Source organism: Passer domesticus, chromosome 32 (genome assembly GCF_036417665.1).
Source record: "Passer domesticus isolate bPasDom1 chromosome 32, bPasDom1.hap1, whole genome shotgun sequence".
NCBI classification, from domain to species: Eukaryota; Metazoa; Chordata; class Aves; order Passeriformes; family Passeridae; genus Passer; species Passer domesticus.
The window spans coordinates 1,929,615-1,950,144 of record NC_087505.1 but is presented as its reverse complement, the minus strand read 5'-3'; the positions used below and the strand labels follow the sequence as shown (position 1 = coordinate 1,950,144).

The 20,530-nt window shown below is 55.1% G+C and overlaps 3 protein-coding genes across 5 annotated transcripts in view; 2 read left to right on the top strand and 1 right to left on the bottom strand.

Moving 5' to 3' along the window:
• Positions 1-106: 106 nt before the first annotated feature.
• On the top strand, positions 107-5,359 carry PMF1 (polyamine modulated factor 1). Of its 2 annotated transcripts, none has more exons than XM_064401441.1 (5): positions 107-778; positions 914-1,019; positions 2,088-2,188; positions 3,519-3,808; positions 5,108-5,359. In XM_064401441.1, exons 1-5 carry the CDS (start codon positions 609-611, stop codon positions 5,116-5,118), a joined length of 678 nt encoding a protein of 225 aa, XP_064257511.1. In that variant the 5' UTR covers positions 107-608; the 3' UTR covers positions 5,119-5,359. The 2 variants fall into 2 exon arrangements, with proteins under 2 accessions (XP_064257511.1, XP_064257512.1); XM_064401442.1 differs by having other exon boundaries at positions 599-778; positions 3,613-3,808.
• Positions 5,360-5,887: 528 nt separating this feature from the next.
• On the top strand, positions 5,888-8,287 carry BGLAP (bone gamma-carboxyglutamate protein). 2 transcript variants are annotated; one of them, XM_064401550.1, is made up of 4 exons: positions 5,888-6,965; positions 7,183-7,227; positions 7,883-7,949; positions 8,041-8,287. In XM_064401550.1, the coding sequence occupies exons 1-4, from the start codon at positions 6,905-6,907 to the stop codon at positions 8,168-8,170; spliced, it is 303 nt and encodes a 100-aa protein (XP_064257620.1). In that variant the 5' UTR covers positions 5,888-6,904; the 3' UTR covers positions 8,171-8,287. The 2 variants fall into 2 exon arrangements, with proteins under 2 accessions (XP_064257620.1, XP_064257619.1); XM_064401549.1 differs by having other exon boundaries at positions 8,038-8,287.
• Positions 8,288-10,104: 1,817 nt separating this feature from the next.
• Positions 10,105-20,530, bottom strand: part of SMG5 (SMG5 nonsense mediated mRNA decay factor) — a 29,005-nt gene continuing 18,579 nt past the window's right edge. The window contains exons 13-22 of the mRNA XM_064401431.1: positions 19,026-19,195; positions 18,688-18,763; positions 17,727-17,902; positions 17,243-17,401; positions 16,972-17,031; positions 16,185-16,344; positions 15,714-15,804; positions 15,097-15,171; positions 14,669-14,807; positions 10,105-14,254 (exon numbers count right to left, since the gene is read on the bottom strand). Coding sequence (XP_064257501.1) covers positions 14,171-14,254; positions 14,669-14,807; positions 15,097-15,171; positions 15,714-15,804; positions 16,185-16,344; positions 16,972-17,031; positions 17,243-17,401; positions 17,727-17,902; positions 18,688-18,763; positions 19,026-19,195 — 1,190 coding nt within the window. The 3' untranslated portion in view covers positions 10,105-14,170. The remainder of the gene's footprint in view (positions 14,255-14,668; positions 14,808-15,096; positions 15,172-15,713; positions 15,805-16,184; positions 16,345-16,971; positions 17,032-17,242; positions 17,402-17,726; positions 17,903-18,687; positions 18,764-19,025; positions 19,196-20,530) is intronic.

Genomic DNA, 20,530 nt, shown 5'->3' with positions numbered 1-20,530 from the left:
CTGCTGCTTTTTGTCGTGTCACAAAGAGGGTTTCACCCTTAGCCTTTGGACTAGGACTAGGGCTAGGAGAGGGACGTGAGCTGCCTGAGAACTCGGTGGCTGCTCAGTGGCCGAGCGAGCCGGGGAGAACCGGCTGGAGCACGTGGAACCAGCCGTGACCCAGGGCGCGGGCTGGCTCCTGCGTGGCTGTCACATGGGAAACGTCGCTTCTTTTATTCTCTAACCGAGCTGAACTTCGCTTCTTCTTTTCTCCTTGAATTCTTCGGCCTTGCTCGTTTTATTTCGCACAAAGTCGCTGGAGGGCAGGGCGGGCATTTCCACGGGGCAGAGAAGGGCGGTTTGGCACGGTGCTGCGCTTCGGGGCCGGGCGCGGCCCCGCTCCGGGAGGCGGCAGCTTCTGAGCGCGGTGGTTTTATCGCGGTTTGCTTCGGACCGGGAGCGGCCGGGTGGGGCGACCACGGCGAGCGGCACAAGCCGCGCTCCCTTCCCGTGCCGCCTTCCCGCGTTCCGTTCCCGCGTTCCGTTCCCGCGCTCCGTTCCCGTGCCGCCTTCCCGCGCGTTCTTCCCGCGCTGGCGGGCGGCGGGGGCGGGGCCCGGCGCCTCAGCCAATGGGCGGCGGCGGCGGCGGCTCGCGCCGGGCCATGGCGGCGGCGGGGAGTGATGGCGGCGGCGCTGAGGGCGGCGGCGCCGATGGCGGGGACGGCCCGACCCCGGGGCGCTCCGAGCTGTTCAGCACCGTGGTGGACACGTTCCTGGAGAAGCTGGTGGCCGCCGGGAGGTGAGGCGGGGGCGGGGAGGGACCCCCTGATCCCCGGTCCCGGCCCTGCCGTGACACCGAGCCCCGGGCCCGGCTCTGGGCCTGGCCCCGACCCGGCCCCGCCGTGCCCCGCTCCTGATCCCGCCCTCCTTGCAGCTACCAGAGGTTCGTCAGCTGCTACCGCTGCTTCTACAAGCTGCAGCCGCAGCTGACCAGGAGCATCTACGATCAGTTCATCTCCCAGCTGCAGGCGTCCATAAAGGTGAGCAGGGTTGGGGACCCCGGGGGGCTGCAGAGGGGTTTGGAGTGTCCAAAAAAGGGGTTCAGTGCCCACTGGAAAAGTGCTGAGCAGGTTGATATTAAGGGCAGCAAATACATTTCCTAAATGCTGCAGAGGGGTTTGGAGTGTCCAAAAAAGGGGTTCAGTGCCCGCTGGAAAAGTGCTGAGCAGGTTGATATTAAGGGCAGCAAATACTTTTCCTAAATGCTGCAGAAGGGTTTGGAGTGTCCAAAAAGGGGGTGTAAAGCTATATGGAAAGTGCTTAACAGGTTGATATTAAGGGCAGCAAATACATTTCCTAAATGCTCCAGAGGGGTTTGGAGTGTCCAAAAAAGGGGTTCAGTGCCCGCTGGAAAAGTGCTGAACAGGTTGATATTAAGGGCAGCAAATGCATTTCCTAAATGCTCCAGAGGGGTTTGGAGTGTCCAAAAAAGGGGTTCAGTGCCCGCTGGAAAAGTGCTGAACAGGTTGATATTAAGGGCAGCAAATGCATTTCCTAAATGCAAAGCAGAAAGCTGTTCTCTCCAGAGTTCTGCCTTCCCCAGAAGAAGCTGTAGGATTGTTCAGGTTGGAAAACACCACCAGGGCTGTGCAGTCCAAGCATTTCCCCAGCACGGCCAAGGCCACCACTAAACCATGTCCCTAAGTGCCACATGCACACATCTGTTAAATACCCCCAGGAATGGTGACTCCCAGGGTGTTCATCATCCAGGATTCCAGGATTCATCCAGGACAAAGCTGGAAGGACTTTGGTTAAGGGATGGACTGACAGGACAAGGGGAAATGGCTTCCCCCTGCCAGAGGGCAGGGTTAGATGGGAAATTGGGAAGGAATTTTTCCCTGGGAGGGTGCTGAGGCCATGGCATGGGTGCCCCTGGATCCCTGAAGGAATTTAAGGCCAGGTTGGATGGGGTTTGGGATAGTGGAGGGTGGAACAAGATGTGCTTTAAGGTCCCTTTGAAGCCAGACAATTCCCTGGTTCCCTGACCAGCCAAGGCTCACAAGCAGAGTGGTGCCTGTGTTTGTTCACCTCGTGTCCTTCCTTCGCAGGAGGAGATCCAGGAGGTGAAAAATGAAGGGAATCTGGAGGAACTCCTCAATTCACTGGATAAGATCGTGGAGGAGGCAAAGGGCCGGGAAGAGCCAGCGTGGTATGGATGGCCAGGGCTGGGGGTGGTGCTCCTGCAGGGGCAGCAGGCAGTTCCTGGGCTGTCTTTGCCTGTCCTGCTGGCCTCGTGCTGCAAGGGAGGGTCTGAAAGCTGCTGTATCTCTACAGCAGTGTCACTGGGGCTAAAACACACAAAAATCAGTTTAATCTGTGCTTCTCTGGGCCCAGGAGCCGTTTCCATTTTCTTCCTTAGTGCAGGGAGGTCAGTGCCACTGAGCTGGGGACAACCCTGAGGGCTGATGGGCAGTTTTGGGCACAGCACCTGTCCAGCAGCAGAGTCCCCTGGGTGCTCTTTGTGTCCCTGGCCCCAGCAGACACTGGGCACTGTCACCAGAAACAAGATTTTGTGTTCCTGTGCTGAGGGGGTGATGACACCTGCCTGTTCCAAGCACCCACCCAGGGCCAACTCCCAGGGGCTCCTCTGGGGTCCCTGCTGTGGCTGTGCTCAGTTCCCTGTGCCAGAGGAGGCTGTGGGAGCCAAGGGCTGATCCCAGCTGGCAGCTGTGTGGGACCAGTGCTGGGCAGTCTGCACAAATCACAAATGGGACAGCACTCTTGGGGAACACCTCTCGAGCTGTTTTACTTTCCATCATCACTCTCATTCCATGGTTGTGACAATGGGAAGATGCCAGCAGCTCCCATCCCCAGCAGCAGACAAAGAACTCAGTGTTACAACTCACTTTAAAAGTTTTTTGACCAATCACACAAAGCAAAAGCATATTGACAGTAGTTCTGTCCAACCACTATAAGCACACCTACCTTTGCTTATTTTGAATACAATACCTGCTTGAAAGCCTTAAGATACAATACAACAGCTTAAATTTAGACCTTCCTAACATCTCTCTAGATATATTTTTCTGCAGCTTAGGGAGTTATTCTAGCCAAGCATTAATATACAGACCTGTGGTCAATACTCCATGTGTGGAGACATGAATTTTGACTCCATGTTTCAGAAGGCTGGTTTATTATTATATATATTATAGTAAAATGATACATTAGAACTATACTAAAAGAATGGAGAGAAAAGGATTTATTAGAAGGCTAGAAAGAACAGGAATGGAATGATAACAAGGACTCCTGACTCCCTGAGAGTCTGAGCCAGCTGACTGTGACTGGCCATGAATCAGAAACAACCACCATGCCCCAATCCCAGCTGCACCTGTTGCATTCCACAGCAGCACGCAGTTATTGTTTACATTTCTTTCCTGAGGCTCCTCAGGAGAAAAAACCCCTAACAAAGGAATTTTCACAAAATATTGCTACGCAGACCACTTTATCCTTTCTGCTCCTCTGATCACCTTCCTGCCGAGCAGGAAGCTGCGCTGCAGCTGCAGCGGCGCGTCTGAGGCTGCCTGCTGCAGCTTTGGGCAGCCCAGCAGCAGTGCAGGGCTGGGTGCTGCGTTGCAGGCGGCCCAGCGGGAGCCCGGAGCGGGACGTGCGCGCTGCGCTGGCGCCCTCGCTGCTGCAGCACCGCGCCCACCTGCGCCGGGCGCTGCGGGAGCGGCAGCAGCGCAGCAGCGGGCTGGCCGAGGCCGTGCTGGCGGGGAGGAGCAGGATTGCAGAGCTGCAGCAGCTGATCCAGGCTCGCCAGCAGGCCTGGCAGGTAAAAACGCACGCAGCCCACCCAGACCAGACCCACCCAAACCAGAGTAAACCAAACCAACCCAAACCAGATCAACCCAAACCAGACTAAACCAACCCAAACCAGACCAGACTGACCCAAACCAGACTAAACCAAACCAAACCAGACCCACCTAAACCAGACCAGACCAAACCAGACTAAATCAGACCCAACCAACCCAAACAAGACTAAACCAGACCAGACTAAACCAACCCAGACCAGACCAACCCAAACGAGACTAAACCAAACCAAACCAGACTAAACCAACCCAAACCAAACCAGACCAGACCCACCTAAACCAGAGTAAACCAAACCAACCCAAACCAGATCAACCCAAACCAGACTAAACCAACCCAAACCAGACTAAACTAACCCAAGCCAGACTAAACCAACCCAAACCAGACCAGACTGACCCAAACCAGACTAAACCAAACCAGACCAGACCCACCTAAACCAGACCAGACCAAACCAACCCAAACCAGACTAAACCAACCTAAACCAGACCCGACTAAACCAGAACAGACCAACCCAAACCAGACCAGACTAAACCAATCCAAACCAAACTAAACCAACCCAAACCAGACTAAACTAACCCAAACCAGACAAGACCAACCCAAACCAGACTAAACCAGACCCGCCTAAACCAGACCAAACCAAACCAGACCAGACTAAACTAAACCAACCCAAACCAGACCAGACTAAACTAAACCAACCTAAACCAGACCAACCCAAACCAGACCAGACCCAACCAACCCAAACCAGGCCATACTAAACCAACCCAAACCAAACCAGACTAAACCAACCCAAACCAAACCAGACTAAATCAGACCAAACCAGACCAGACCCAATCCAGACCAGACCCACCTAAACCAGACCAACCCAAACCAAACCAGACCAAATCAACCCAGACCAACCCAACTCAACCCAAACCAAATAAAACCAACCCAACCCAGACCAACTCAACCCAAACCAACCCAACCCAGACCAGACCAACCCATCCCAGCCCAACCTCCTCCTCTCAGTGGGGCCTGCAGTGACTTCCAAACCCTCCCCTTCTCCAGCACCTCCCCAGCAGCCAAGTCCTGCTGAAACTTGAGGTGTGGGCATGGTCTCTGGGGGTGCTTTTCCTGCAGTGGGTGGGATGTGGGGTGGTCCCAGGGGAGGGGAGGGGAGGGGGTTGTGTTCTGCACCTGCAGGGGACAGCAGTGTGTGCCACACGCCCTGAGGGTGGCAGGGTGGCAGAAGCATCCCGCTGAGCTCTGTGCCTTGTGTTCCTTCCAGGCAGCCAGTAAGGAGCAACGAGAGCTCATCATGACATTCCAGGAGCCCCAGTGAGGCCAGGGGATGTCCCACAGGCTCTGCTGGGACAGGTCATCATCCCAAAGCACTGATGGGACAAGGTACCCAGACTGAGAATCACCCCAGCAGGCCACTGGAGACTGCAGAGGGACTGAAACAGCTGCTGGACTGGCACAGTTTGATCAGATTTGGGGCAGAAACAAAAAAAAAAAAAAAAATTGGGATCTTTGCAAATGGATGGCAATTCCCTGTTTCCTACTCAGCTAGACAGAGGGGAGTGTCACAAAGTGTGGCTGTGCTCTCCTCTGCTCCACTCAGTGCTGTGACAGGCCTGATTCCAGTTTCCAAAGCCACGTTTGGGGGTTTGTTGCTGTTTTAGTTGTGCAGTAGCCAAAATTCAGTGCCCAGGCCTGAGGAGCCCACGAGTGGCTCACAGCCAGGGCTCCTGCTGGGCTTGCAGGTTCATTCAGTCTCTGTTCACACCACTGCCTGTTGCAGATGTGGCAGCAGCTGCTGCCCTGATTTCCTCCTTACCATTCATTCTGTTTGAGTTATTTTCTAGCCCTGGTCCCCTCCCAGCAGCCCGAGGTATCCAGGGATCTGTGCAGAGGGTTGGAGCAGCCCTGCCTCCTCTTTGTGGGTTTGTAGCACAGGGTTTTCATCTTTTCCTGGGGAACCTTCTAGAGCCAGCCTGGTTTTTCCCCACCCAGAGTCGTTCCTGCCTCTTTCTCTTTGCGGGCTGGGGAAGCCAAAGCTCCCAGGATCTCCCTGGCAGAGCCCCAGCAGTGCTGTGCCACTCCAGCACGGACAGGCTGTCCTTGGGGCTGGGCAGGGCGTGAGGAGAGTGCCCTGCACCTGCTGAGGACTCCGAGAGGCTGAGGGCACGGGCTCTGAGGGCTCAGCTGGGATGGGCAGTGGCTGCTGCACCACTCCCCAACCTCTGGGAGCAATTAGAGCTGCAGCAGTTTCCCCTCTGCCCCCCCCTGGCTGTGCTGGAATCTCAATAAACCGGGGCTGTTGTTCAGCTTGGCTCCTGCTGTGCTCTTGGCCCACGTACTCTGTACTTTATGGCTTTGTCTGACAAAGGCTCTGCTTCAGCAGTTCTGGCTGCCCCAAAGGCTCCAGTTCCGCTTCCCGAGACGGGGCTGGGGTTTACAGGATCAGAAAGTGGTCAGGATGTGAAAGAGGAATGTTCTCCAGGGGCTCTGAGTGCCCTGGCCACGCAGCATCTGCCCAGGGCGTGGGCAGGGGGGAGCTGTGCAGAGACCGAGGCACCTGCTCACCCTGCCCAGGGACACGGGCTGACAGTGCCCGAAACAAGCACGAGCTGCTCCCCAAAAATGGGCCAGAAAGCTCCTGCTGGCTCTGCACGTGGAGGGAAACCCCAAGGTTTTGGCAGGGAAGTCTCCCTGTGTCGCAGAAGATGATTCTGGGGTGCAGCAGTGGGAGCTGGGACGGGCAGCGGGTGATGGGGGAGCCCCCAGTGCCCCATCACCCATTCCAGTGGGCACTGGGCACTGCCAGCCTGGCAGGGCTGGGCCCACCAGCAAATCCCCCCTGGCCTGGGGCCACTTTCCCCTCCCTTTGTGGGCTCTGGCTGGGCACAGGGGGACCAAGTTCATCCCAAACCACAATTGCCACCTCTGCCAGCAGCTCCGGCCGTGGCGGATGTGCTGGAAATAACCCTGGGGAGGCCAGGCCCCCCCTGCCAAGGCCACAGGACCCTATAAAGGCACCCAGGGAGCCAGGGCTGCACCCAGCCCAGCACAGGGAGGCACCATGAAGTCCCTGGTCCTGCTGAGCCTCTTGGCCCTGCTCACCCTTGGCCTCTGCCGCAGAGGTACCGGGGAGTCCAGGGCTGCTGGGGCCACTGGGGCTGGTTCTGTGCCCTGGAGGGAGCCAAGGGGCTGGGAAAACTGAGCTTTGGGGTGGGGGGCACGGGGAGATAGGGACTGGTAGGTTGGGGGGGGTCTCGGTGAGGGATGTGAGCTCCAGAAGGAGTGGGGTGGGAGCAGAGCCCCGTTCTGAGCCCAGCCACCCCTCCGTGTCACTCGCAGCTGCCGATGGCTCTGCCAGCACCAAGGACTCGCCCAGCTCCGAAGGTGAGTGACCATGGCTGCCCTGGGGAGAGGGGACAGGACCACCCTGACCCTGGCCCCACTGCCCTGGGGACGGGGGACAGGGGACACGGCCCCGGGAACAGGGGACAGAAACCCCTGACCCCAGCCCCACTGCCTTGGGGACAGGACCACCCTGACTCTGGCCCCACTGCCTTGGGGACAGGACCACCCTGACTGGCCCCACTGCCCTGGGTATGGGGACAGGACCCCAGGGACAGGGGACAGGGGACACGGCCCCGGGAACAGGGGACAGAAACCCCTGACCCCCAGCCCCACTGCCTTGGGGACAGGGGACAGGACCCCAGGGACAGGGGACAGGGGACATGGCCCCGGGGACAGGGGACAGGACCACCCTGACCCTGGCCCCACTGCCCTGGGGATGGAGGACAGGGAACAGGGAACAGGGGACATGGCCCCGGGAACAGGGGACAGAAACCCCTGACCCCCAGCCCCACTGCCTTGGGGACAGGACCACCCTGACCCCGGCCCCACTGCCCTGGGGATGGGGGACAGGACTCCGGGACAGGGGACAGGACCCCCTGACCCCCAGCCCCACTGCCCTGGGGACAGGACCCGGGACAGGGGACAGGACCCGGGACAGGGGACAGGACCCCCTGACCCCTCGCTGTCCCTGCAGCCTTTGTCTCCAGACGCGCCAGTGCCGAGCTGGTGCAGAGGCAGAAGCGCAGTTACGGCTATGGCAGGTGAGGCTGCAGCCCCAGACTGGGGGGGGTCGCTGGCTCGGCCCCTCCCCAGACCCCCCACACCCCCTGGTGTCCCCTTTGTCCCCAGCAGCGCCTCGGGAGCCCCGCGGGACCCGCTGGAGGCCAAGCGCGAGGTGTGCGAGCTCAACCCCGACTGTGACGAGCTGGCCGACCAGATCGGCCTGCAGGAGGCTTACCGGCGTTACTACGGGCTGGTTTAGCCCCAGCCCCGCTCGGGGCAGGGGCTGAGCTCCCACCAACCCGCATCAGCTCCCACCTGCACCCTCCCACCCTTTCTGTTCGCCCTGGAAAGAAATAAACGCACGTGGTAGAGCCAGTTCCTTCCCAAGGTTGGGGTGGGGGTGGCTTCGGGGGATGTGCTCCATGTCACCCCACACGGCTGAGGACTCCTGCTTTCCCTCCCTGTGCCCCCCCGGCTCAGGGAGGAGAGGTGCTCCCACCCCCAGATCCTGCTCCCAGCAGCTGCCCCATCGTTATTCCACTTTAATTGAAAGCTGTTTGATGTAAAGCCTGGCTGTGTCCTGCCAGGCTGAGGCCATCACCAAGGGCTGCAAGGGGACAGGGGACAGAGCGGTGGCAGCAGGGGGGACACGGGGGGCTCATGGGTGCAGCACAGGGCACCGGGGCAGGGGGATGTGAAGGGGAAGCTGGGGAGCCCTGCAGGAGGAGGTGGAGGCAGCAGCCGAGCTCAGCTTCACTCCAGGCACAGCCACAGCAGCAGCAGAGGAGGGTGGGGAGGAGGGGGAGAAGCAGGGGGAGCCCTCGGGGTGGTGGGGGCAGCTGACCCTCGCCCTGGGCCACTCTAGATGGGTAAAAGATCAGGATGTTGTTGTAGAGGAAGGGGCACACCAAAATCTGCAGCACCTTGCTCTGCTGGGGATGCTCGAGCTTGGGGGAGTTGTGAAGGGGGCACGGAGCCCTGTCAGCTTCCACAGCAAGGACCCCACAAAACCCTTGGCTTTCAGCCTGAGCAGGGGGAATCACCAAGAGGAACAAAAAGCTGAGGAGGAGGAAACCTCCACCCCCCGTTTCCTTATCCCAAACATTCTGGGAATAGCAAGAGGTCGGTGCAGATGAAGGAGCTCAAAACAGGCACAGGGACAAAACAGCAGTGCCAGACGTGGCTGCCCCAGGAGCCTGGCATTGCAAACGTGCAGCCTGGGACAGACACACGGTGTCAGGGGGCCTGCACTCCCCGTGCCAGCCCATCCCCGTGCCCACCCATGCCCAGCGAGCCCCTCCCAGGCTGTGGCACTGAGGGCTCTGCAGGCACAGAGGCAGCAGATGGGGTGGGCAGGCACAGGAGCTGAAGAGGTGGGCACAGCTGGGGGCAAAGGGAGAGGGGCAGACAAGCAGCAGGCAGATGAGCAGTGGTGGGCCCAGCAGGTGCCCAGGGAGGATGAGAGCACCAGGCAGTGCCACATGAATCCCTGCTGGCACAGCGTGTTTTGAGGTGAGCTCTGTCCCTGGCCCTATCCCCATCCTTGTCTCCATCCCCTCCTCATCCCTGTCCCTGTCCCTGACCCCATCTCTGTCCCTAATCCCTTTCCCTACTGGGGACTGAGCTGGAATCACCTTTTAGCACCCCCCTCTCTGACCCTCCTGCCACGGGCAGCCCCCAAAGAACCCAGGAGGGAGAGAGAATTATGGCAGTGCCCAGCTCGGTGCCCCCCACCAGGGGAAGCAGATCAGCCATGAATTCAGGACAGGAATTCTCATTTATTTTCTCTCCCTTGGCACCCTCACACAGCCCAATCCCCAGCCTGAAGCCCCCAGCCCGCCCTCTTCAGCACCTTGAATGGACACTGGAAAGTCACACGTTTTAAATAATTTATACTTTCCCTGTCTCCCACTTCTCCACCCCCCTTCTCCCACTAAAAGTGAGCTGGGCCAGCTCCTCGTGCAGGGTCAGGGGTGCTCCTGTGGCAGCAGAGTCCTTCCAAGAGGATGAAATCATCCCAAATCACAGAGGCAGAAAGGGAAATGTTATTTCCATCACAGGGCTAAGGAAGGACCCATGTGCACTCCTTCACAGCAAAGGATATGAGGGTGGATTTACAAATGGAAAATGCACTCGGGCCCTGGGCTGTGCAGGAAAGGTGGGATGGGCTGGGAATGACCACAGGACACGAAGTACAAACATCTGGTATTTTATTAAGCCAGTTGCTGTGCTCAGACCATGGTCAGACATGTGCTGGGAGCCCCAGCCCCTCCTCACCCAGCTGGGCCCCGTGTCCCCTGGATCCTCCCTGGCTCTGCAAGCCCGTGTGCCACACGAGGGCTGAGGAGAGGTGATTGTCCCTCGCCTCTAACTCACTGGGAGTGGCAAGGCAGCACCACGGCCCCTGTGCCAGCCTGGCCAGTGCTGCTGCTCACCAAGAAGGAAAAGAGCCCAAAATTGAAGATGCGAGACAAAATCCGAGGCGTTGCGGGTGGCCTCAAGCCAAGCAAGGATGGGAGCAGAGGAGCTGCTTGGAACAGCCCATGAAACCATGGAGCAGAAGCCCAACAAGCACCAGTGACTGTGTCCACCATGGTTTGGGGACAGCCCAGGCAGCCTCAGCCACCACAGACCTGTGTCCTCCCAGCATGGGCTCACCCCAAAAACCCCGAGCCGCTCAACAGGGTGGTAACGAGGAGAAAAACCAAACCCAAGAAACAAACCAGAACACATGAAAAGTCTTGTTTTCAGCCCACAAGATGGTTTTTCTGTTTGCTCTCCTTCCCAGCACAGCAGGCACTACTGGACTGGCTCACAGCTGCTCAGGGCAAGCCTGGAGTGGGTGCAGGAGCCAGAGCCTGCAGCCTCCATCCTGCCTGATGCTCTCCTGGGGAGGCAGCTCACAGTTCTGGCTTGGACCAGGATGCCTGGACAGGGTGGGGGGCTCTCAGGGAGCCCCCAGTGCAGCACCACAGCAGCCACAGGCTGCACAGAGCCTTCCACAGACCATCCCCTTTGCTGCCACCCCCAGAGCCACTTTGAGCAGCAACCACCATGCCAGGGGAGAAACACAGTGGGCCCTGGACAGAGCAGATCTGTTCAAGGAGGAAACTCCAGCTCATCCTGAGTGTTGGCAGGGGGGCAGAGAAGTGTCTTGCTGTACCCCAGTGCAGGGGATGATATGTTGTGCCCCCTCAGAAGGCCAGGCTTGCTGGAGGACACTACATGCCATCTCCCCAAGCTGCTCTGCAGCCACACTGCTCCCACACTCTGGGGCCTCCCAGGTTTGCAGCTCCAGGTATCTCTGACTGGGATGCAAATCCAAAAATCATTCAGCACGTCGAGCACAGTGCTCTGGACAGGAAGAGGGGAGCACAGGGACCTTTCAGGGGTCCTTTTTAAAGGTCACAATCCCTCCCCATCCAGCCCAGAGTGGAGGGTGCCATGGGGGCAGTCAGGATTCCCCACTGCATGGTGAGGGATGCTTTCTCCCCTCCAGGTATGTAAAACCTTGGAATATTAAACCAGCCCCTCAGGGGACCAGAGCAGTGACTAAGGGAGAGCTGTGAGCAGCCCCTGCTATCACCATGTGGCCCCACATGGGCTCACAGCAGCTCCACTGCCTCTGCTTACAGAAAATGAGTTTATTTACTTTTGTTCTTGAACTGGATGTGCCCACCAAGGCCTCAGTGACTCAGAACACAGCTCCCCCTCAGCCTGGCCAGCTGTGCAGCACTTGGCTCCCTGCTGCCACCCTGCACTGCTGTGGGAGCTGCAAGAACTGAAAACAGCCAGACAGGAATTCCCTCTGGGCTGCTGCTTTACCTGTACTGCTCTTCTCTCCCCTCAAGGACCCAAGGAATGCTCTGGGGTGAAGCTGAAGGCTGCCCCCAGCTCCTCTCTGCTCTGACCACAGCCCAGCAATGCTTCTCTTCACCAAGCCCAAGTCAGGGACAAGGGTGACACTGAGGCTCTCAGGACAAACATGAGCTCAGCCCCAGTGACCTCCAGACTCCTCTGCTGTGCTCAGCAGCCAGGGTCAGGGGGGGTTTCTTCAGCAGCAGGAAAAAGCAGAGCACATCAACTCTCTGTGCCCCCCCACCAGACAAGGAGGGCTTCACCTCAACAACAGTCCCAAAGGAAATTCCCTTCTCTTTTTCCACCCCATCAAACAGAAATAATGAGCTACACCAACAAATGACTTCCAACAGAACCACTGGAGGGAAGAGTGACTGGGAGCTTCACAATCCATCTCAGATCTCCAAGAATCCCCAAGGTGTGCCAGAGTCTCTGACTTGCTGTCCTGCAGATGACCTTCTCTTGGCTTAGCCAAGCAAAATACTGTGAGTTCCAGGAGAAGCTGTAAAAGGGAAGATCCTGCAGGGAAACCCCTGTCCCTCACAGCCAGCCTGTCAGCCTCCAGGGATGGCATTTCCCTCTGCTGTGCTGTAAAGGAGCTGGAACTGGAATAGAAATGAATCCTCTGGTACTTGTGCTGGTATTTTTTTAGTTTTTACCTGAAAACAAGGAACATCCTGCCCCTGCAGTACAGCACACCATGCTTGGAGCCTGCACAGAGTGGAGTATGTGACTCAGCTCCTCATGTTATCCTCTCTGGCTGTAGCAGTTTCTGGCTGGACCATGTGAGAACACAGACAGAAGACTCCAATGGTTTGTACTTGCATAGCTGCTGCTGGTTCATGTGGATGGAGACATCTGTTCAGTGGGCATGCAGAGGCAAGAGGGAGCATGAAGAGACTGCCCAGCCCCTGTCCTGCTGCCCTGTGAGCAACCTGCAGCTTCATAGCCGAGCGACAGCGTGTCAGACACAGGCTGCATGAGATGCTGCCAGCATGGAGGGCTGCAGGACTCCTCCCAGCTCTTCCAGCACCCTTCCAGGCAGCTTCAGCCCTCCTGTTTGGGATGCCAAAAGCACGGAGCAGTCTGTGAGCTCTGTGCTCCTGGGCAGCCTCTGCCAGCCCAGAGGGATGAGAGGAAGGGGGACACAAACGCTCCAGCTCTGTCACCATCTCTAGCACAGCATTGCAGCAGTGGTGCATTGAACAACCAGCAGAAGGTAATGGCTTTGAGATTCTCCTTCCTCCTCCACACCCTATGGAAAGATTTAGTGGGGAAAAAAAAAAAAAGGGAAAAAAGAAAAGATGAAAAAGAGGCTTTGGGTCCTTTGGAGACGTCTGCTCCATCCCAGTGTTGCAGTGCTCAAGCCAAGCATTTGAGCCTTAATGTGTATAAATCCCACCCAGCTCTTCTCTCTCTTTCAGCAGTTCTGCCAGATTCTTCCTTTTCTCCGAGGTCTGATGCATAGTGGGAGAAACTGGGGATGGAGGCAGAGTCCTGTGGCCTCCCTGGAGCAGCGTGGTGGAGCTCGTGTTGCTCAGGAAGCGTGCAGCTCCCAGGGAGAGCAGAGTGCAACACGGGGCTGCTCCCTCCTCACAGGCCAACATCCCTTTGCACTGAGCCCGCTCCACGGGGGCCTGGGAAAGGAAATAAATATGCTTGTTCTAAGACAAAAAAAAAAAATTATATTAAGAGCTTTCCCCCACTTTTAAATAGAGTGTTTCCTTTTCTTTCTGATGTTGGAAGAGTATCCAAAACCCCAAGGGAACTCCTCTTTTTTTTTTTTTTTTAATATTATCCATATATATAAAAACTAAAAATTAAAAGGAAAAAACCCTTGAAAAATAATTCATTCAAAAGGGGGGGTGGGGGTGGTGGGGGAGAAATACTATCCACTTTCCTGTCCCCAGATTGCCAAACAAGAGCAAAACACTCTTTGGATCTTCTTTCCCAAGCCGGAGGGTTCCGTTTCTGCTGCACTGGTTTGGTTTTGCTGAAGTGAAGTCCATGCTTTGAACCACCAGCCTGCTTCTGCTGGCCAAGCAAGCTTTGGGAGGAAGGAGGGGGATGAAGGACTGACTGCCTGTCTCTCGCCCATCTCTGCCCACGGGGAGAAGGGCAGAGCTCTGCCCCGGCCGTTCCGAGGGGCCTCTCTCAGAGCAGTTGGCGCCATCAGAGCTGTACAGCCGTCTGTCTGGTCAGGATGCAGGTGGAGGGTGTCAGTGTGCGTGCCCACTTTGGGTTTTTTGGTTTTTTTTAATTCGTTTGGGTAGGTATTTTTGTTGCTGCTGCTGCTTCTTCATGTCTTAAGTGTCGCCCAGATTGTTGTTTCCTTCGTTCAGACGCTGCACGTTGCGAGAGGGGGAGAGAAAGGTTCACCAACCCGATGCCTTTCTGACCATCAGCCCATCTCTTTCCACTGCTTGTAGAATTCCAGAACATTCTTTATCTCTATGCTGGCGTTGGCGGCTGCCTGCATGGCAGACTGCAAACAAACACAGAAAAACAGGTGGTTAATTTTTAACTTGCCCTGTCAAGAGAGCTGCCATTCCCAACCCGGGGACTCTGGCAGCCTGGCACAGCTGGAAGGCCAAATCCTCCAAATTCTTGTTGCTCTGGTACCAGAGGCCTGCACAGGCATGGAATTAAATTCTCACGTGTGTCCCAGAATACTCTGTATCACAAAATCAAGAAGCCTTGAGGGAATAAGGAATCTCAACATACAAGGTAACTTTGGGGAAACCAAACTTTGGGAATTAGCCAAAGCAAAAAAAAAAAAAAAAAACAACCAGAAAAAACAAAAAACAACTTTAAAAAAAAAAATCTCTTGCCAATCAATGACATTCTATCCTTGCTAGGAAGCAGAATGGCTCAGCTCAGCCAGCCAAGAGCTACTGACCTGCATGGGCACTGAGAAGGAGCTCGGGTCCTCCAGCTGGAAGCCCGTGATGATGGTGACCATTCCCGTGGTGTCATCCTCTCCACTGCCCTGGGACACTGTCAGCTGTTTGCAGCTGTCCAGGATTTTATACAGATTCCTGACAGAAAAGAGAAACAGAGGGGAAGGTCAGCAGGAAAACATCTGCTCAGGACAATAAATGGGAAGCAGGGCTGCTTTCCTGTTCCCATTAAGGACTTTGCTGAGATTTTTCTGAGCACAGAGTGCTTTGTGCAACATGCACAGGTGGCTGTCCTTATCTCCAAGGAATTTCATCATTACTCACATAGAACAAGCTCTGCAATGGGTCCCAGTGCTAACACCTCTCCCCAAAGCCACCTGCCTGCTGCAGAACTGGGCTCAGACAACTTCAGATGCTGAAATCTTACCAGGCATCTAAATCTTGTCTCTTCAATTTATGCCTCTCAAAGCTCTTCCCAACATCTTTCTGGCAACGAATGTACCTAAGGAGAAAGCAGAGTCTCTGAGCTCATATGGAGACTGTCACACAGGCTGAGTCAGTGCTCCACAGCAGCTCCTCTGGGTGCTGCAGGGCTCCCACCAGCCCAAAGGTCCAGGAATCCTCTGTGAATCCCTTTGATCACCTCCCTGCCTCAGCACCACTCCCACATGGTGCTCACAGCACCATGTCTCAAGCCCACCAGCCCTGATATTGAGCCCAGAGATGCAGTTTGTCCTTTCAGCTGTGTTTCTGCAGAGCACCCAGGCCCAATTCAGCTCTTCCAGCACTCTCAGTGCAGTGGCAAAGGTCACAGCAGCAGAGATGCAACCCCACCAGTGCTCAGAAGCAGCTGCACTTCACAGCTGAGCAGCACATCTGAAGAACCAGCTGCTGCATCTGCTCCTTCACTGCCTTCCCATTCCTGAAGTCTGCATTTTCCTTGGCCCACTCCTCATTCTGCTCCAAGGGATCCACAGCCTGCTCCCACCCAAAGCCCACCCATTCCAAAAAGAAGGGAAAATCCCACCCCTGCCCTGCTCTCACCTGTTTCCCTTTTTAAATTCTGCCTCCAGATACCGAATGCTGTCCCTAGCACCGGCGTTCTCCTTTTTCAGGAAGTCTAGGCCATCGATAACTAACAGGAACAAAAAAACAAAAAAAAACCAAAACCATCTTGCTTCTGCAAGTTCTACTTCTGCAAACTAATCCAGAGGTGTCAAGTAGTCCCCATTCCACAGAACACTGTGCAGTGCACAGCTGCCACAGCAGAGGCACGAGGGGAACAGGACCTCTCTCCTCTCAGCTCTTCTGACACTGTCAAAATCCCAAGCAAGGGCCACACACAGAGGCCCCAAAAGCAACACATCAAAAGGATGTTGCAACTGTTCCAGATGAAGTGAAGGATAAGAGCAGGAGGAGGAAAAGCCACCACCCAGGCCCCTGGGGCCTGCTCCCAGCACAGAAGGGACAGGAACAGGCAGCCCCTGCCAGTTACCTGCTGTGGGGTCCCCATACCTGTTCGAGGGATGATGATTATGAACCTCCCACTAGTGGCCAGCTGCTTGACAAGAGCCAGGTGCTGGCACAGGGCCTGGGTGTCCGGAACCAGGTAAGGAGACATGGCTGACTGAGCCTTGGGCTGCTGGAGACTGCCCTCCAGCTGAGACACCTCCAGCTGAAAACACACAGGCAAACACACTCGCTTCACATTTATGCTGAAACAGATCATCAAACAGGGCAAGAATTGCCCTGCAAAACTCCATCAGGCCCTTCTAACCTCCAAGCATACAGAACAGAGGGCTGGATGCAGCCAGAGAAGAGGATCTCATGAGTGTGACCACTCCATCCCAGCCCACACCTTCCTCAAGGGGGCCAGCAAGCAGGAGGTGCTGACTTCCTTCTCTCCAGTGACTAGCAATGGGACATGAGGAAATGGTGCATTTCATTTTTAGCTTCATTGCTGCATCAGGGCAAGTTCAGGCTGAACGTTAGGAAAAGGTTCTTCCCCCAGAGGGGGAACAAGCTCCCCAGGAAAGCAGCTGTCACACCAAGCCTGCCAGAGCTCAAGGAGTGCCTGAACTACACTAGTGGGCATTCAGTTTGAAGTAGCCCTGTGAGGAGCAGGGACTTGGACTCCATTATCTTTATGGAATCCTTTCCAATCTCCACAGTTCAATCGATGAAGAATGGACTTAATGCCTCTGTGTGGGACAGCAGCAGAGAGTTCCCCCTTCCCTTCCCAGGTTCTGACATTCCAGCCACTACCCTGCTGGTTTTTCAGGCTGGAACTGGCATCTCCTACCTGCAGTCGAAGCTGAGCCATGTCTCTCATGAGCCTGTTCCGACGAGCTTCCTCTGCAGCCTGGTTGGAAAACCAAACTTCCACATCAGTTAGCAGGAAACACACCAGCTGACACTAGCATACACTTCCAGAGTGCAAAGGGGACACTGGAATAGCTTTAAGGAACAGAACTTTCATCTCCCCCCAAAGATCTGTGATTATAGTTACAACCTAACAGTAACCTACAGGAAACAAGAGGATACAGAGAATTCATTCACCTCTACCAACTCACCATGTGAAACTGAGCCTGGGCCTGGTGCAACAAGCTGTCTTGCTCTGACTGTGCTATGCTGATGAAGATGCCAAGCTCTGAGTTGAACTGCAGGATGCTGCCTTGCAGGTGGGTGATGAAGTGGCCGAAGCTCCGAATGCAGCAGATCCTCACGACAGACTGCAAGGAAGGGGAGCAGTCAGCAGCCACCACAGGCACGGCGTGGCCTGAGCTGAGCCCACCTGCAGCTCACACTCTTGAAAAAGGCAGGAACTGATATTAAATGCCCAGTTCTGATGGATGTTTGTGATCTCCTCTGAAGTCAGAGACTGCAGGAAAGGCTACAGCTGGCCAGAAGGTTCAGGGGTGCCAGCAGTCAACCCAAGAAAATCTTAGGAAACTTCAGCACACACCTGCTCCACAAACCTCTGCTCAGGCCTCCAGTGCTAGGAAACATAACACAACAATCCAGGTCTGGTTTTTTTCAGGATTTACACCAACTCACCTCCTCAATTGCTGAGAAAATGGGCCGGTCCTGCTCGAAGTTAAACCTCTTGTGTGCATTTTTCAGAGGGGGCAGATTGCGCAGGGCCACGTCCTCAGGGAGCAGCAGGTTGGCCTTCAGGTCTGGGAGCTCAGCATCACTCAGGATGTCCTTGACTTCATCACACAGGGCCAGCCCTGCACAGGAGGGACAAGAAGGGGAGCAAAACAACTCATGAGGGGGCTAAGAGAACTGCTTTAAGGCACATGATCATCTGTAATGGTCATGGGCAGAGGTGTTAATGAAACATGATCTGTGAGCAGCTGCTTAAGGAGCCACAAGACCACCTCAATATAGAGAGCAACTCTCCCAAACTATCTGCCATGGGACTCTGGGAAATCCCCTGTTTGGAGGGCAGCTTTCCCACCTATTCCAAATTATGAGCAGCCCTGTTTAAACTCTGCTTCTCATAAACCATTGGGAACTTCAGGCTCAGCACAGAGCACATCATGAGCAGCTGGAGCTCTGAAACTATTTTCCAGGATTACCATGGCAAAATCACAGCCTCACTCCTGCTACTGGCAGTGAATTTCACTCCTGTTGGCCACACATGGATTCTTACATGCTGGTGCCAGTGTTTCAGTATGCTGCCAGCCACATTAATGCATTAATACAGCATTTTTGTGTGTGATTTCTGGGGTTGTCCTGTCAGGGCCAGGAGTTGAACCCAATCCTGGAGCGAGGTGAGGGGTCTCTTCCAACTCAGGATGTTCTATGATTCCCAAGACCATGGGATAGTATTTAACTGGAATGGTATTTAAACAAAAAAAAAAACAAAACCCAACACATGCATGTTTTACTTCCTATTGTGCTTATAAAAGCTGCTACTAGGAAATCTCCCTCCCTGGCCTCTCACACACCCCGGGAATCACTGATGACTAGGCTTGGTGAAACATGACATTGCCACTTCTTTCTCCAGTACCTGATTCCTGCAGGTCTGCAGCAGAAGGCAGAAGGTTCAGGAGCACAGACAGCCTGTTCCACAGGCTCTGAGAGCTCTGCAGGAACAGAACACAAAAATAGAATAGAAAATGTCATGACAGATGTATACAACAACTAGGCAGCTTGGGCCTTCCAGCATCTCACAACCCTCAGAATACTTTATGAAGAGTAAACCTCACCATCCTTCTTAGGCCCAGATTAGTTTAATTCATCTGGTGGGGGACATAACATCACCCTCTGCCCAGGACTGGGGCCATGGCTGCAACCAGCCCAGGGAAGCTGACACAACTTTGTAGAGAGCCCTGCCACCATCCCTACCTGAGCACACATAATGATGAGGTCTGTGTTTGTCCTCAGCCAGTCCAGGAACACCTTGACAGTAAGCAGCAGCCCTTCATTGGTCACAATCTCCAACTTCTCCTGAAGGGATCGCTCGTTTCTGCAGGATTTGTTACTTGAAATGCTTTCTTCAGAGTCAGACACATCATCTGGAAAACAAAGGCAAGCTGTTAAAACTCCCTGAGATGCCAAGCCCTGCTTGTAAGAACACCAGTGGGCTGGTAATAGTTGAGTTGAAATATTAGGTGCCTCCACACATCCTCACAAAAGCAGTCCCTGTCCCCTGGAGTGTATCACCCCTGCATTTCCTTCTCCTTGGAGGGTTAAAATCTCCCTGTGAAGGTGTGACCAATGCCCAACCTCTGCAGCAGCCTCCACGCTGACAGAGTGGGGCAGTGCCAGCACAAGGACCAGAGCAGTTCCTGCAGGGAACAGAGCCCTGAGGCCAACATGCCCCAGCTTCCAGCCAGGCAAGAGCAGGAAATGGCAGGGCTGTCCTGTGAGTCAGAGAATTTTAAATATTGAACGTGTTCTTCACACTCTTCTAACTCTCCAGAGCTGAGCATCTCAAAGCCATTGCCAGTGGAATCACATGAGACACAAGTGACCTGAGGTCAAGGTGGGAATCAACCCCAGGTTTTGCCACAGACCTATCAGAACAGCTCTGGGCATTCCATAAGCCCTCAGAATCACAAGAAAGGAGGTGATTTCTTCAGAACCCACCACTGACAGTGTTACACCATGAAAAAGCAGTTTGGATACAGCACACATGAGCAGAGCTCAAAGCTGAAATGACACAGTGAACTCATTCCACCTCTCATTTTCTACACCTCTAAAGGTATTGTGGCCACACATTCCTGGAGCTGCAACAGCAAGATAACCACAGAAGGAAAGGGTTAAACACACCAGAGCCCATTTGCTTCTCCCTTTAACCCCCATCTCTTTCATGTGGCCACGGAGCAGTGCCAGGAGCCAGTCAACACTAACATGATCTAATACTGTGCCTTCAAATGCTGGCCCAGGCAAAGCCTGAACCTTGCCAGTGCTGTAGGCCAGCTGGATTTGGCAGCAGGATGGAGAATGTTTCCCTGCTCCAGGGAAGCTGGGAGGGATGAAAAACAAGACTCAACAGGCCCGTGTAGTTTTATGTGAAACACAAACAATTGCCTGTAGTTGATCAGATCTCCCTTTCCAGCTGTTTTTGCCCAGAACATCACTCAGTTGTGTAAGCTGAGTGGTAATGGAGACATGGCAGCTCCACCTGCTGCACATCTCCCAGGGGTTCAGCATGCAACAGTCAGTGAGGCACATCTGGGGGGGTCACAGAGGGGCCCCCAACACCTCTCACATGCACCTGGGTCACATCTTCCACACAAACTTCTACATGAGCATGGGGCTGATAATCTGTCTTCTCATGGACAACTTCCTGTCCCCCATCTGCCACCAGAAGCAATAGCAAGTGTGTGATTAGAGATTTCACAAAG